The sequence below is a fragment of the Propithecus coquereli genome, unplaced genomic scaffold (genome assembly GCF_000956105.1).
Source record: "Propithecus coquereli isolate 6110/MARCELLA unplaced genomic scaffold, Pcoq_1.0 Scaffold156, whole genome shotgun sequence".
Lineage (NCBI taxonomy): Eukaryota > Metazoa > Chordata > Mammalia > Primates > Indriidae > Propithecus > Propithecus coquereli.
In genome coordinates, this window is record NW_012140080.1 from 7,040,470 (window position 1) to 7,056,865 (window position 16,396).

The 16,396-nt window shown below is 59.3% G+C and overlaps 1 protein-coding gene across 1 annotated transcript; it reads left to right on the forward strand.

The window, feature by feature from the left end:
- The first annotated feature begins 832 nt into the window (after positions 1-832).
- Positions 833-14,202, forward strand: AQP1 (aquaporin 1 (Colton blood group)). The gene is made up of 4 exons (XM_012640719.1): positions 833-1,302; positions 10,399-10,563; positions 10,905-10,985; positions 12,171-14,202. Exons 1-4 carry the CDS (start codon positions 919-921, stop codon positions 12,348-12,350), a joined length of 810 nt encoding a protein of 269 aa, XP_012496173.1. The 5' UTR covers positions 833-918; the 3' UTR covers positions 12,351-14,202.
- Positions 14,203-16,396: the final 2,194 nt, after the last annotated feature.

The following is a 16,396-nucleotide window of genomic DNA, read 5'->3' on the forward strand; positions in this document are numbered from 1 at the left end:
CTCCTCTCCTCTCCTCGCCTCCTCTCCTCTCCTCTCCTCTCTTCTCCTCCCAGCCCCAGGTGGGCTCCTCTCCACCCATCTCCCCAGACCAGCCAGCTTGTCTGCCTGTGAGGGGAAAGTCTTAAGCTGTCCCATTCTTCCCCATTTAGTTCAAATTGCTCCCGAGAAGTTTGAGGGCTTCTAGGGTGGGGGCCCCCAATACCCTGCCTATCTCAGCGTGCAGAGTGGCCCAGAGACAAGCTCTCTGCACCTCCATGCCCTCATCACTGAGGTCTGGCCTGTGAGGCAGGGCACTCTGGGACATCCCCAAAGTGACGTGCATTGGCCAGCCCGGGCTGGGGTGTGCGAGGCCCAGACTGCCCCTCTGGACCCCTGGGCTGCTGGACTCCGGACTAATGCTGCTCTGAGGTGGGATAGGACGCCGGGCAGGCAGGATCACGGCACCTGTCTCCAGGGAGGGCAATGTCCACCCTCCGAGACCAGCCCGTCCACCCGCCCCCTCTGGAGTGCCTGGCTCTGCCCTTGGGCACCCCCTGGCTTAGCACACGGGGCGGGGACACCTGGATTTCTCTGGCCTCCTGAGTGGGGCCAGCTTGGAGGAATTTCCCAAAGCCTATTAGAGCACCGGCTGCCTCCCGCCTGCCTCCCCGGGCTGGGCAGGGCTGAGGGCGGAGGGAGAGAGCGAGGGAGGGGGAGAGGAGGAAGAAAAAGAGTTGGCAGGCCGACAGAGCCGTGTCTACATCCATCCCGAGAGGAGGCCCGTGTGGCGTGGGGCGGGCCGGCGCGAGGAGAGGCCTTCCTCCCTTTGTGCTCCCCCCGCCCCCCCAGGCCTATAAATAGGCCCAGCCCGGGCTGTGGCTCAGCCCTCGGAGGGAGTTGAGCACCAGGCAGCAGTCTCCAGCCAAGCCCCCTGCCAGCATGGCCAGCGAGTTCAAGAAGAAGCTCTTCTGGAGGGCGGTGGTGGCCGAGTTCCTGGCCATGACCCTCTTCATCTTCATCAGCATCGGCTCTGCCCTGGGCTTCAACTACCCGGTGGGGAGCAACCAGACGGCGGTCCAGGACAACGTGAAGGTGTCGCTGGCCTTCGGTTTGAGCATCGCCACGCTGGCCCAGAGCGTGGGCCACATCAGTGGCGCCCACCTCAACCCGGCCGTCACGCTGGGGCTGCTGCTCAGCTGCCAGATCAGCATCCTGCGGGCCGTCATGTACATCGTGGCCCAGTGCGTGGGGGCCATCGTCGCCACCGCCATCCTCTCGGGCATCACCTCCTCCTTGTCCATGAACTCGCTCGGCCGCAACGACGTGAGTGGGGTGGCCCCAGGCTTGGGGGTTCTGGAGCAGTGCTGAGAGGGCACTGGTCCCATCCTCTGCCCATTGTGCAGATGGGGTCACTGAGGGACAGAGAGGACGAGAGGTTGCCGGAGGTCATGTAGAGAGTTGGGGTCAGAATTGGGGCTGGAACTCTGCTATGTCTGCAGCCCAGAGCCTGTTTCCTGCCAGGCACTGTGGGAAGCTGAGATCCAGAGAATAATGGTCTTGCCAACGTCCCCTGTGGGCATCTGTTGTGGGGAATAAGCTTTGGAGGCAGCTAACATGTGAGGCGGCAGCTTGCGGCTCTCAGCGGTAGTTTCTTGACGCTGCTCAGCGCTGCCCGTGCAGCCAGCTCGCTCCTCCTGCAGCCGTGCACCCCGGGGAGATTTTGCCCGCCGTCCCAGCCACCCTGCGCCAGATGCCCAGCATGTCTGCGGCCAGTTCTGCAAGTGTGCGAACAGGACTCCCTCCCGGAGCCGCCCGGGCCTCCAGGCAACGCCCCATATTCACACAGGTTCCCAAACAAACCGCCCCCCAGGAATCAAGAAAAAAGTCCCCTCCCAGTCCTTGGCCCCTGGGAGTTGGACAGAGATAAGGGCGTGAAGGCGCCGGCTGGAGCTGTTCGGAGGTGGTTTCGTGGGTTACAGTGTGGGCTGGGGGCGAGGGCTGGGCCCGCTTCCGGGCACCGAGAGGTATGGCGTCTGCGTGTGTGTGTGAAGGGGTGCGCGCGTTGGCTGGCTCGGGTCTCTGGGCTTGTGCGAACCGTGTGCACGTTGTGCTGCCGTGTGAGGGTGCGGGGGCGAGTGTGCGACTGCATGTGCCCACGGCTCCTGGCTTGAGTGGGGTCTGGGCTGGGGTCACTAATGACAAGCAGATGTTGGTGACTGGGTGGCAGCTGCTGAAACGAATTCCTCCTGGGCTGCTTAGCACAGCTAATTGGCCGTTGGCGGCAGCTGCCCGCTGTCGCGGACCTGGGCTTTTCCAACTCCTCAGCCAAGTGCAAGCTCAGACTGTGCTTGGGCCACAACAGGGGGCAATTTGGCCTGAGAGGCTGGGTACGGCTTGGAGGAGGTCTCAGAGGGCCCAAGTGACAGGCCAGCAGGCTTGTGGACGTCCTCTCGGGGAGGGAGCGAGGCCAAGGAGCAGAGAGGAGGAATCAGCTCTAGAGACACGAGGCTGGCGGGGCCCTGGCAGGGCAGGCAGGTGTGGGGACGGTGCCAGAGCCTGCGAGGGCTCCTTAGAGATGGCAGTGGTGATTACAGCCGCCGACTTCCCTTGTCCCAGCCAAAGTTCAGTTCCTGGGGATGGCAGCGAGGGGGCCGGGTGCAGGTTGGTGCAGAGGGCAGCTGGCCTGGCCCTGCTGAGGGGCTTAGCACTTCTCGTGTCACAGTGACACCTACCCAGCCCCCTTTGGAGCCAACCTCTACTCAGCCTGAGATTGAAGATTAGCCCCGTAGGCTGGAGTTTAGACTTTAGCGGGGGAAGATGTGGCTGAGTGCATGTAAGGGACAGAGCCCAGGCAGGCCACATTCCTGTCCCTGGTCTCAGTCTCTTCAGTGGGGCAGAGCTGGTGGCCTCAGGGGACTCCCCCAGGATTGGGTCAAGTTCACACTGGGGTTTGGCTGGGCACGATGAGGGTGGGGAAGGGTTCCCATAGGGGACAGGTTGAGACTCCCAGGCCTTCTGGCCCCATCTTGTTCCTCCCATCTCAAGGGACGGACCCTGTGCACCTGCTGGCACAGGCTTTGCACTCTCTGCTATGGGCATCCCAGGCCGAGGCGGGAGGGCGGGGCCCCTTCAGTGCCATCTGGATCTGGCCACACCCTGCTCTGGTGCCCCGTTCCTTCCCTCGCCTCCATTTCCCAGAGCCACCCTGATATCTGGGCTGGGCAGGGCAGGTTGCAGAGGGGGAGAAAGAGGAGCAGCCTAGCATGGGCCCAGCCCCAGGCCGGGGGCAGGTGCGGGGTTCAAGGGTGTCTGCTGCTGGCTCCTGGCCCTGCCCCGCTAGCGGCTCACTTTGTTGCCTTGGGCTTATCGCCCATCCCTGGGGCTGGCTGAGAGGCCCCCGAGGGCAGGCCCAGGAGCGAGCTAGGCACTGTGGGGGCTCGGGCACTGCCCTGTCCAGACAATGGAGGTCTGGGGTTCAGGAGCACAGCCTGGGCCTAGAAACAGAGAAGGTGCCCCCTGAAAGGGCTCTTGTCAGACACTGGCCCTGGGATATGAGGATCCTGGGGGTGGCCTTGGGGCCTCAGGAGGGGCAGGGGAGAGTCTGGGCAGCAGGCCACACAGCCCTCTGGCCCTGGGCCCCACCCTGGCCAAAACCTGGGTGGGACAAGTTGTTGGCATGGAGATTTCCAAGGAAAATAGGGAAAGAAGTGGCAGGAAGCGGTTGGGGTGAGTCAGGGGGTGTCCCCCAGGGACATGGTAGGGACAACTTTCTCCTGTCTGAGTCAGGGCTCAGGATACACCCTGGAGAGACTGCGGGCCTCCGCTTAGCCTGCAGGGTTCTGGCCGATTCTAAAAGCCAAACCCCAATTTTGGCCAAGGATGAGAGGTCCTGAGGCTGGGGTGGGCACTCTGGCCTGTGACATCACACAACGGCCCTGGCCCGTGTGGCCCGAGGTCCCATCTATGAAATAGGGACATTGCAGGGTGTGGCTGGGCTCTGGGAAGCGGGAGACACTGGTGGACTGGAGTCCTGGCAGGTGCTAGCTTTTCTCATTCCTCTGCTCTGGGGCTCGCTGGCCAGGCCTGCTGGGGGTGAGCGCAGGGCTGAGTCAGCCCAGGAGATAAGCCCTGCACAGCTGCCGGGAGACGGGGCAGGAGGCAGATGTGATAAGAGGTGTCAGGGCGGGCCAGGAACTTCTGAACTTGAGGGGTGGGAGAGCCTGGAAGGCTTCAGGGAGGAGGTACCACACGAGCCCGAACGTAGGGGCTCTGGAGATGGAAGGGGCTTCCGGGCAGAGGGACTGTGTGAGCACAGGAGAGGAGACAGTGGGGACCATGGTCCGGGAGTGTCAGGTGTGGCCAGACTGGGGAATTGTGGTGGGAGGGTGGGGCTCTGAGTCTGTGATTTCAGCCCTCAGGGGGCTCCGGCAGAGGCAAACCTCTTTTTGGGGTCCCCTCTCAGCTCTGCTGATTCAGGGCTGACTGCTGGGGAAATGCTTCTACCTGCAGCAGCAGCAGGGGCCTGACCCCAGCCCTAAATCTCCTCTTTCCCCAGTTTCCAGGGCCTCAGTTTCCCCAACCATAGCGTGAGAGGCCCCTCCACGCCAGCAGTTCTTCCGGGGGTCCTGCCACCTCCCCCAGAGCTCAGAGGTGGGCTGAGCAGAGGGGAGGCAGAGTTTCCGACGTCCCTGCCCAGCCTGGCCTGCCCAGGGAGGGGCTGGGGGCTGGGTGGTGGTGCCACAGCTGGGACATATAATTACTGTTTCCAGCCGGAGCCAGATGAGGGGGAGGGCACAGAGAGAGCTTTGCGGTGGAGGCTCCCTCACCACGGAAAATTCTGAGGCTGTTTCCCCCATTAGAGCCCTCAGAGCAGCCCAGCCAGTCCCAGGGTGCCCCCCTCCCCCGCCACAGCACTTGGCCCTGACCAGGGCCTGCCCTGGGGACATGCATCTATCTGAAGGAGTGATGCTCTGAGAGAGGACAGGACCCGCTGAGGGGACTCGCCCCACCCCACCCCCGGGCCACAGCCTCCTCTCACACCTGTGCCCTCTCTACCCCAGGCAGCCTGCCAGCAGTGGAGGTGGGGCCACTAGCTCATTGCAAGACAGTTCCACGCAGTCCTCCCCAGCCTGACTTCAGGGCCCAGAGGGTGCTACCCATTTCCTCTAGGGGCCCCACCAGGCAGGGGCCACGGTCCCTACTCCCTGGAAGCACCAATGGGTCTGGGGTCTCTGGAGTGGCTGGGATCTGCACCCTCACATCTGGAGGTGTGGGCAGAAAAATGCTGTCCATGAGACCCCACACATGGCCAGGGCCTCTCCCTGGAGACCAGAGGGGCTCCTTGTCCAGTGGAATGGTGCTCAGGGGGTCGGCGAGGGCCTGTCTTCACTCAGCCAAGGAGCTACAGTTCGGGGAGCCGGCACAGCCTGAGGCTGAAACCCCTAACTCAAAAGATGACAGAAAGGCTAGAAAATGCCCCTGCTAAAAAAGCAGTTTCAGTGCCTGAAATCTCACCATCGGGACCCCTTGAGAGGCAGATTTCTGTTCCGCGTAATGAAGGATTTTTTTCTTTTTGGTGGAGAAGGGGCTGCCTCCACGTCAATAAGCTCCCCGTCATTAGGGGTGTGCAAGTAGAAGCTCCCTGGTGGGGAGGCTGCTCTGGGGGCGCCTGGCTTGCAGGGGTGCAGTGGGGTGGCTGGGAGGTTCTGTCACTCAGGCTTTGTGCCATGCTGAGACCAGCAGCTCCGATGGCCCTCCGAGGGTCCTGCATTTAGGTTTCTGGATCCTGGCCTGGAGAGTGACTGCTCAGTGACAGGCAGGGAGGGATTCTGGGGACTTTTCTGGGACTAGAATTTGGGCCAAGGCCTCCATTTTACAGATGGGGAAACTGAGGCCCACAGAGGCGTGGAGGCTTGTCAAGGTGGCACAGTGAATATGTCAGAGCAGGACCACGCCCCCAGCCTTCTGCTTCCCAGCTCTTGATTGTTTCTGCGGCTCCAAAGTGTACACACAGTGCACAAACAACACGCACACACACACACACACACACACGTGCTCACGCGTGCTCACACGTCGGGGGAACAGGCACAGGACACAAAGCACATTCTCAAGACTGCGTGGTCCCACTCGGGCCCTGGAACCCTAGAAGGGTGGGGTAGGGGTTGCTTGGAGCCTCTTCCTTTCCCTGCCCTGGAGTAAGGAAAAGAGGGAGGGAGGGAAGGAGGAAGCCATTGCTTTGTGCATTGTTTCTTGTCAGGACTGTGAATGGCTCTGGGAGCAAATAAAGGGCTCTTTGAGACCTGTTGCTCTCTCACTCCAGGGGGTTCCTTCCCTTCTCTTCCTCCTCCCCTCTCCAGCCAGGAGCGGCACCTGTGTGGGTGTGTGACACACGGGGACATGGTGACACACTCAGAAATGCCACCAGACACAGCGACGCAAACGCACAGCACAGAGCCCACCACAGTGAGAGCTGGTGCCTGAGTCGTGGCTCTGCCCAGGGACAGCCGAGGCCGCTTGGCCAGCACCTGATCAGTTTGTCTAAATGTCCCGCAGGGGATTCAAAAGCGTGTACGTGCTCTCGTTTTGGGTTTTTCCTATTTTCCTTAAATCAAGCTTGTTAATTATGTGGTTCAAATCTGCCGTGTTCATGTTATTGGTATTTTTTGATTGCTTCATTCTGTTGGTTTTAAGGGAGGATTGCGAAAATCTTTCACTCTAATAGAGGGGTGATCCAATTCTCCTTATAATTCTGTCAATTTTTGCCTCATTAATGTTAGGCTATATTGTTCGGTGCATACAGGCTGGGGATTTTTATAATCCTTTTATAGATTTTTTAAATATTTAGTTATTGTGTAATAAACCATTCAAGGTCTATCTAACACAAAAGAGAGAAAGTCACCCCTGGACACATGTGGCCATCCACGGATACAGCAGACACCGATCTAGAGAGGCACACAGAGGCACACAAAGCTGTGACTACCCCACGTACACATGTGAACACCCATGGAGGAGTGACATGCTGAGGCCCAGGAAGGTCCCCCAGTACCGAGTGCTGAGTCCTGGAGGCACTGGGGTGGGTGGGGCAGGCCTCGATGTCTCCTGTCTCCTGTCCCTCAGGAGTGAATGCTCAGAGCCTCAGTCGGGCCTTCCTCTGGAGCCGGCTGCTCCCCGAGGGTGGGCTGCCAGGGTGCCCAGGCCGAGTCAGGGGACCTGGGCCTTGGAATTTACTCCGGTTGGCCTGCCCATGGGCGGCAGGCAGGGTTCAGAGCCCCTTGCCTGGAGAGGTCAGCCCTGGCTGCCCTAGAGCTTGAGACACATTGGCAGACATAGAGCCACCTTCTGCCAGCTCCCCCGCCCACGCTGGGAACAGCCAGGGGCGGCCTGTCAGTGTGGGGTGGCACAGACTGTTGGGCAAGGATCCTGGCTGTGCTGTCTCCTCCCTGGGCCTCGGCCTCCTCGTCTGTCATCTTACTGAGCGTTTGCACAGGCTGCCCTGTGAGGCCCGCTGAGGTTAATGACCGGCCGGTTGTCTCCCAGCTAGGAAGGCAATAAAAGAGCCTGGGTCCAGAGAGCTTCTCTGGAGCCAGGCTGCCTCTAGCAAGGGCGGGAGTTCTAGAAAATTGGCATTCTCTGCCACTTGTGTCACCGTGCAGTGAGCCTCCCTGCAGAGGTGTGTGCAGGGGATGGTAATGGTCCCCCAACCTGTGCTCACTGAGCTCCCAGACCAGGAGGAGATGAAGCGCCCACACAGGCCACAGGAGATTCCTTTCCTGGGAGATGCACAGACAGTCAACGAGGCACGGTGCAGCAGGGGCAGAAGTTAATTCCAGCCAGGGATCCAGCCAGGAAGGCTTCCAGGAGTGGGTAGAGTCTGAGCGGCGGGCTTAAATGGGTTCAGTATGCAAACAGAGCTTGTATCTCTGATGATCGTGGTTTGTACATAGCTTACGCTTTCATTCACAAAACTCTTACTGTTTTTTTTTTTTTTCTTTTTTGCCTCAATCGGTGAAATATAAGACCTGGGCCAGGCAAAACTACCTGGGGACAGGCAAACGTGTATTTTTTTCATTAACAAGTGACCACACATGGGATTGGCCCTATTTAAGCAATTGTTTTAAATTTAATGGGTTGTAAACAGCAAAATAAGTTTCGAATTTTTTACCTGCTCTTTCCTGGACATTAAGTTTCAATAGGCCTTATCTGTCGCTTCCAACTGTGAATTATCAGGTTTTTCCAGATGCGAGTAATGCAAGTGTATTGGTCGAAGGAAGGTTGGCAGTAGGTGCTGAAGCAATCCGGGGAGGCTTGCTGGTGGTGGTGTGGTGGTGGGTACTGGAGTGGAAGGTTATCGGCCCACGTGGTTCTCAGCAGCCAGCAAGAGGGTACATTCCTGAGTTCCCAGCGAAGATGGCTGTCCCCTCCCCTTCCCAAGGACTCTGAGTACTGGGCCTGGAACTGTGACCCTTCTGCTCTGCTCCGCGCCTTGGGGTAGGGGCTGGGACTCTCAGATGTGGTTAAGAACCAGAGATGAGCGGCCCTGGCCATATCTGTGAGAGGGGTGGGGGCGAGGGAGTCTCAGGCAGGAGCCACTTTAATCAGCCAGGAAGGGCTGGTTTCAGGCCCGCTGCCAGCTAGCTATTAGGGTGGCCCTGGAGAGCAGAGGAGAGAGGAGAAGGAGCTGTGAGCTTCCAAGTGCGCAGACACAGAGGCGTGGGCCTCACAGGTGTGAAGGGGCGGCCATCAGTGCCCGCCCAGCCTCGCAGCCTCACCTCCATCCAGCCCGTCCCAACCCGGCAGGCCTCGGCCAGCAGGTCAGCTACCTTCCTTCTCATCTGCACACCCCTGTGCAGGCAGGGCCCCTCCCCTTCTGCCTGTCCCCAACTCTGCACATGTGATGAGAAAGCACCAGAACAAGAGCCACAACCACTGCTTTATCCCTCCTGCCTCTGCAGCCATTTCCATGTGCTGGACTGCCCCTATTGTCTTCGAACGTCTCAGCTGCTCTGGAGAGTGGCCAGGGACAGTTATATCCATTATACAGATGGAGAAACTGAGGACCAGAGAAGGGACAGGTTACACGCTTGGTGCCAGCAAGTAGAAGAGTCAGGAATTGAACACAGGCCTTCTGCCTCCCCCGCCCACCCTTGGGGCAGAAAGAGAACAGGGCATTGCCCAGAGGGCTGGCAGACCTAAGGGGATGAAACTCTGGGGTCACCAAGAGAGGTGGACGGGAGGGGATGTGAGTCATTCCCTGTAACCCAGGGCTGCAGACAAAGGCGGGAAGAGAATTGTTCTTGTGAGATGGCCTCAGGGTGGGGCTGGGAAAACCTCTGGAGGGACGGAGGTGTGGCCCCTAACTAGGATTTTGCAAACTCCCCTGTGGCCTTGGAGATACCCTCACACCCCCAGGATGGGAGCTGGGAAGTGAGACCTCCAGCTCTGGCCTGTAGGGACGCCCACCCCTGCCTGGGAGAAGGCAGCCTAAGTGGCCATGCCTGGGCATCTTTGCAAGTGGGCCTTTGCCATGCGGTCCAGCTCCCCCGTGTGGGTGCACCTGGCCCCCGGAGCCGCGCATGGAGCAGTGTGCAGAGGCTCCCTGGTGCAGCTGCAGGAGGAGGGCTTTTGTGACCTCATGGCAGCTCCCATTCCCTTCTCTTTCCATGACTCATGTTTCTAAAAGTGGCCCAGGAGCAAGTGCAGCCAGACAGTGGTGGCGGGGCCTGTACGGCCAGCAAGAGGGAAGGCAGGGTGGGGCGGGGGCTGGGTGGGGGAAAAAGGAGAGAGAAGGAGAGACAGGAGGGCAGGACCAGAAGGAATGGGAGAGAGACACTAGACGGGGAGACAGAGGGTGGAGAAGGAGAGACAGAGGGTGGAGGCAACATGGGAGACAGGCACAAAGGAGAGACAGACAGACAGACAGACAGTGGGCGCTGGGGAGCTGGAAAAGGCCTTCCCCAGCTTGGGGATCTTTAGGTGTGGCAGGGCATGGGGTGGGCTGTTCCGGACTAGAGGGGTATGAAGCCACATCCCAAGCTGGGCCCTCCTGTCCATTTGCATCTCTCCTGGGAGTGTCCCTGGCCGTCTCCTCCCATGCCTGGATGAGCCCATTGCCTGGAGATCACGACCTTATCGTGGCCTGGATGTAGCTGGATGCGGAGGCACCAGCTCAGCCCAGGCCTCTGTGACCCCTCTGCAGAGGGGGCGGAGTCTAGGCAGGTACTCGGGCCGAGCTGGAGCATCATCAACAGGTGTGGGAGGCACCGGCCTCATTTCTACCACCTGGGCGCACGAGGGGCTGAGTGATGGGTTCTGAAGGTGTTGAGGGTCTGGCCTCTCAAGGGGTCTGGGGGGCCTGGGAGGCCTGGGACACAGTTCCTGTCTTCCCTGCTCACTGGGCCTCCCTTCCCCTCTCCCCTCCAGCTGGCGGAAGGTGTGAACTCAGGCCAGGGCCTGGGCGTCGAGATCATCGCCACCCTGCAGCTGGTGCTGTGCGTGCTGGCCACCACCGACCGCAGGCGCCGCGACCTCGGAGGCTCAGCCCCGCTGGCCATTGGCCTGTCTGTAGCCCTGGGACACCTGCTGGCGGTGAGTGGAGGCCCTCCCAGGCGGGGTTGGGGGAGAGGGCAGGGGTTGGCGCGGTGTCCTGCCATGGGCAGTGGTGGGATGCCCCAACGTGCTGTCATGGGGGGGTGGCAGGTCAGCTCTGGGGGGCTGGGGCAAGGTCCTGCCCAGGACAGGGAAGCACAGGGACCTCCTGACCAGCTTTCTGGGTCAGTGCTCCTCTCTCTCTCTGGGTCTCAGTGTCCCTTCTTGTTCTCCCTCTTTCTCCCTCCTTGTCACTCTCTCTTCCCTTCCGTGTCTCTGCCTTTGCCCTCTTGGTCCCTCACTCCCTGTCTCCTCCCCTCCCTGGTCTGTCTCCCTCGCAGATTGACTACACCGGCTGCGGCATCAACCCTGCTCGGTCCTTCGGCTCTGCGGTGATCACCCACAACTTCAGCAACCACTGGGTAAGCGACCCGTGGGCTGCCCCACCCAGTAGAGGGTGGGCGGGAGGCTTTAGGGTCACCTGGAAAGCCCGCCCTCACCCCTGTGGCGTCCTTTCTCATCGCAGAGGCTCTGAGAGACAGCCAGGGCAGAGGATGTCGGGCAACTGAGGCCTGAGATGAAGGGGCGGGGTGGGGTCCCCTGTGAGCAGTTGCAGGCCTGGCCTCTACCCCATGCTGCCAGCCCCAGGTCATCCCCACAGGGGGGTGAGACCCTGGGTCCCAATTCTGGCCCTGACACTTTCTGATTCAGTGTGACCTGGAGCAGCCTGCCCAGCCTCTTGGTGCCTCAGGTTCCTGACTTGTGAAGCGGGGACACGGTAGTACCTACCTCCCCGGGTTGCCGGGAGGAGGAAAGGACACGCTTACTTCTGTAAACTGAGCTCTGCACAAAGGAGCACTCAGTGGCTCTTAGCTCTTGTTGCCGTGCATGTGGGCGTTCTAGGCTAACCCTTACTCGGCTGGACTGTCTCTGGGGCCCTTCTAGAGCTGGGGAGGGTGAGGGTCATGGCCATCCTCAAGAAGGGGCTGGGGTCAGGTGTGGTGACTTGTGCCTGTAATCCCAGTGCTTTGGGAGGCTGAGGCTGAAGGATCACTTGAGGCCAGGAGTTCGAGACCAGCCTGGGCAACAGAGTGAGACCCCATTTCTACAAAGAATATTAATAGAAGACTTAGCCGGGTCAGAGTTAAACGAGAAAATATTAGCCAGTCATGGTGGTGTGCGCCTGTAGTCCCAGCTACTCAGGAGGCTGCGGCAGGAGGATCGCTTGCACTCAGGAATTTGAGGTTGCTGTGAGCTATGATGACTCCACTGCTCTCTAGCCTGGGTGTCACAGTGAGACCCTGTCTCAAAAGAAAAAAAAAAAAAATCAAGAAGCAGCTGGTACTGCCCATGCCTGTGCTGGGTGACACAGAGGCAAGGACACGCCCCTACCACACACCCTGGCCCGGGCCAGTTCTGGGGGGTGCTGCAGTCAGGTGCTGGGGTTGGGTCCTGCTGCCTCTGTCCCAGGCACAGGTGGGAGAGAAGCTATCACTGGGGCGGTGGGAAGAGGAAGCTCAGGGAAAGCTTCCTAGGAGCAGGGACTTTGTAGTGGAGCCTCGAGGGCCCAGTCAGACACCCTCTGAGCACACCTGCTCTGTTCCTAGATTTTCTGGGTGGGGCCGTTCATCGGGGCAGCCCTGGCCGTGCTCATCTACGACTTCATCCTGGCCCCACGCAGCAGCGACCTCATAGACCGCGTGAAGGTGTGGACCAGCGGCCAGGTGGAGGAGTACGACCTGGAGGCCGACGACATCAACTCCAGGGTGGAGATGAAGCCCAAGTAGAAGGGGTCTGGCCCAGGCATCCACGTGGGGGGCAGGGGCGGGCGGAGGGCGGGGAGGGGTGAAATCGATACTGCAGACACTCCGACCAGCCGGCCAAAGTCACTTCCCCACGATCTGCCAGTCCTGGGTGGTCGAGCCTCCTTGGGCGGTGTTTCTCTCTTTCTTTCTCTTTCTTTGTTTCCTGGCCTCAGAGCTTCCGGGGGACCAAGATTTACCAACTCACCCACTCTCTCGAAGTCACAGAGGAGGTGAAAGAGAGGGACCCACCTGCTAGTTGTCTCCTCAGAGTGTGATGGGAGGTGTGCCGGAAAGTCCCCCCTCATCCCAAAGTTGCTCACCGACTCACCTGCGCAGGTGCCTGGGTTCCACCATTGTTGCCTTGTGCCTTCGGGCGTGGCCCTCCTTCTCCAGACAGGCATCTGGCCCCGGCGGTGCTCTGAGGGGCAGGAGGTCCCAGGAGGTGCCGGGGCAGGGGCGAGTTGCAGACAAGCTTTGCCCCTTCAGGTTAGCTTGCTCCCAGGGCCCTCCCCCTCGGACTCGCTGCGTGGAATCGTCGTCCCTATCTCAGGGCCTCAGGGACCCCCATCTGGGAAGTGGTAGGATGGGGAGAGCTCTGTGGCCGGAGGCCCCCCTAGGATTCTGTAAGTGTAGACACACCCTGGGTTCTAGAAGATGTAGTCTGGACCACTGCTGCTTTTCCCACTGGCCCTGTGTTCTGTCCCCGAGGACAGAGCTGCAGCCACACCTCTGCATACGTGTGGGCACGGGTGGGCTCATGCAGACGGGCTTCAAAGCAGAGATCGACACGCAGTCCAGGCAGCTGGAAGTTTCTCTTCTCTAGGGAGAGGCTCCCAGACGGCCTGCTGGTGCAGAACGAAGGCCACTTGGAGGGAGAGAGGATACCTGTGTCACTTCAGTGAGCTTTTAGTTGGTTTCTACCTGTTATTGCGTCACATTGATCAGTACTCTTGCCAGCGTAGAGACGCAGGTCACCATTACATTGGCGTGTGTTTATTGAAGAGCACTTGGGTCACCCGAAGCCCAAAGCCTCAGCACAGAACAGCCCTGACGCAGATGAGCCCAGGAAGGCAGTGCCCCTGCCGGGCCCCGGCTGATCCTGAGCAGGGAGGAGCACGTCCCTCCCTTGGTCATGAGCTCCTGCCTGGAGGTACCTGCACAGGCTCACTGTGCCACCCCAGCCACAGCCTTCCTGCCTTACCAACCCGGAGGGCAAAGGCCATGCCTGGGCCTGATGAAGTAGCTGCTGCTGCAGCCCAAGGACAGTTCAGAGCCCCGAGTCTGCTTGGGGGCTGAATTCTCCCACTCAGCTGTCTATATAAGTCCATTCAATCCCACTGGGGCCCGAGCAGCTCTGCCACTGTGCCCTTAGCCATGATGGCAACAGAAACCAAGAGACACGATGACGCAGGTATTTAGAAGCAGTGGGACAACCAGGAGGCCCTTAACTGTCACCAACGCATGACATCTGCACACTCTCTTCTCCATTCCCTAGTAGGAACTTCTAGCCCATTTAATGGATAAGGAAACAGAGGCCCAAGGTCCCACAGCTAGAGAACGATGTGGCCATGTCTAGCACCAAGGCCATGTCTCTGCCACTCCCTGGACTGTGAGGCCGGCCTCTCTCATTCCCAGCTTCGCGGCTGCTGCCTGGGCGGCAGCCAGGGGCCAGGAGGGTGAGGGTTATGATGGAGGGGAGGGGGCAGACCCGCGCCTGCCTGGTTCTGGCTGCTGCATACCAGGACCCTGCATCTGTCTGCTCTGCATATATGTCTCTTTGGAATTGGAGTTTCATTATGTATTAAGAAAATAAAGGAAAATGACTTGTAAGGTCCTCCAGTCTTCCTGAAGTTTTTCTTCTCTGGCGCCATGTGCCACAAGGGTTCTCTGGGTCTACAAGGAGATCGGTCCCACTGCTAGGGACCCAGTCCAAGGAGGAGCCACAGCCTGCCCTCCTGCCCTCCTGCCCTCTGGCCTCAGGGCAAGGATACAGCCTCACCACAGAACCCCATCTGAGGGACACAGGGTCCTGCCCCTAGTAGGGAGACTTCTGGGACCCAGTGGGAGGACTTGGAGATCTGAGGGCAGCTGGAAGCCACAGGGTTCTGACCAGGTTCAACGGGGGTGATGGGAGCCATTTCTGGCTCTGGAGTGTGGGAGGGGTTGGGGAAAGCAGGACTGAGCATCAGGGACTGCTCAGGCCCCCCTCAGCCCACGTCTGTGACCCGTCTGCACCTGTGCTGGGTGCTGGGGCCCGTGGGCTCTGCCCCAGGGGCTCAGGGAGAAAGACTCACTCATCAGGGCCCAGTGAAGTCAGTGCTATGTCAGGCTGAGGCTGGGACTCTGGTGCCTGCCACTCACCCCTGCACACATACTTGGGGCTATTTTCTCAAAACCAGGCCAGCTCTATTGGGAAACTGAGTGCCTGATCATAGAGAAAGGGCCATGGGCAGGTTTGCACCTTCCGCTGAGGCCAGGGGCCAGGCCACCCCAGTGAAGGCTCAGTCAGTGTTCTTGGACCAGAGATTTCCTGTTTCAGTGTACACTGGGTCACTGTCTCAGTCCATGCAAACTGCCCCTGCATCTCCCAGGCTGAGGAGGGGCATGTACGAGTGAGAGAGAGACACTCAGGCTGTGGGAATAGGGAACGAGCTAGCCCACTGCATCCCAGGCCCACCGAGAGGTGTGCTGAGGCTGTCTCTCACAGCCTTTCTCGGGCTTGTCCCCTTACTTCGTTCCATCCTAGGCCTGAAGCCCTCCCAATCCCCACCATGGGCCCCAGCCACCCCCCCTCAACCCCTGTTCATCCATCCCTGCCCCCAGCCCCATTCCACCCCTATCCCATGGCAGAGCCTTCCTTAGTGTATTGCTTAGTTATAGCTTCTAGACTCCTAGAGCCAAGAGGTAGGCCTACAGAAGAGGTCAGGGAACTGATATTTTTTTTTTTTTTTTTTTTTGAGACAGAGTCTCACTCTGTTGCCCTGGCTAGAGTGAGTGCCGTGGCGTCAGCCTAGCTCACAGCAACCTCAAACTCCTGGGCTCAAGTGATCCTACTGCCCCAGCCTCCCGAGTAGCTGGGACTACAGGCATGCACCACCATGCCCGGCTAATTTTTTTTTTCTACAATATATTTTTAGTTGTCCGATTAATTTCTTTCTAATTTTAGTAGAGGCGGGGTCTTGTTCTTGCTCAGGCTGGTCTCGAACTCCGGAGCTCAAACAATCCGCCCGCCTCGGCCTCCCAGAGTGCTAGGATTACAGGCATGAGCCACCACGCCCGGCCAGGAACTGATATTTCTTGATCGATTTTACATATATTCTCTCTAATCTTTATAACATCCTTGGAAGGTAGAGATGACTGTCCCCATTTCTAGAGACTTCCAAGGCCCCTGAAGATGAAACGATTTGCCCAAGGCCACACAGCAGGTTGGTGGCAGAATTGGGGTTTCAACCTGTTCTGCCTGGCTTCAAAGATCAGGATCTTGCCACTACATAGTGCTGGCCTGTTTTGTTGTGGCCTCCACTAAGTTTAACTCTGGGCTACCCAGGAAGCCAGGCTGCACCACAGAGCAGCCACTCCTGCAAAGTGTGACGGAGAGTAGGCAGGGAGAAAGACTGACCCAGGAGCCCTCCAGCATCAGGAGAAGCCCATTCATTCTGGGGCCAACTGGACGTGGTGTCTGCTTGAGATACGTTGGCACCACAGAGCCCAAGGCTGCACATCAGCTGAGACTCCCCACTGCCCTCCAGGGCCTGTCTACCCCACTCTGTGGGAGGAACATGTCTGATGAACTTGCTCACCCACCAGAGTATATGAGAAGGAAAGGGCAATGCTGCACCATGAGGGATAATAATGCACTAAGACAGTCACAGCTACACATTAGGCTTGGGGGCAATAACTTTGGGGCCAAGCTCTCATACACCTCATCTTCCAGCCTGGGGGTTCAGTGCTCCATGCACCCCATTTCCTTGGGGCCATCCCAGACTCTGCTCATGTTCTGTACAGTTGAATACAGAGGAGAGATTTAT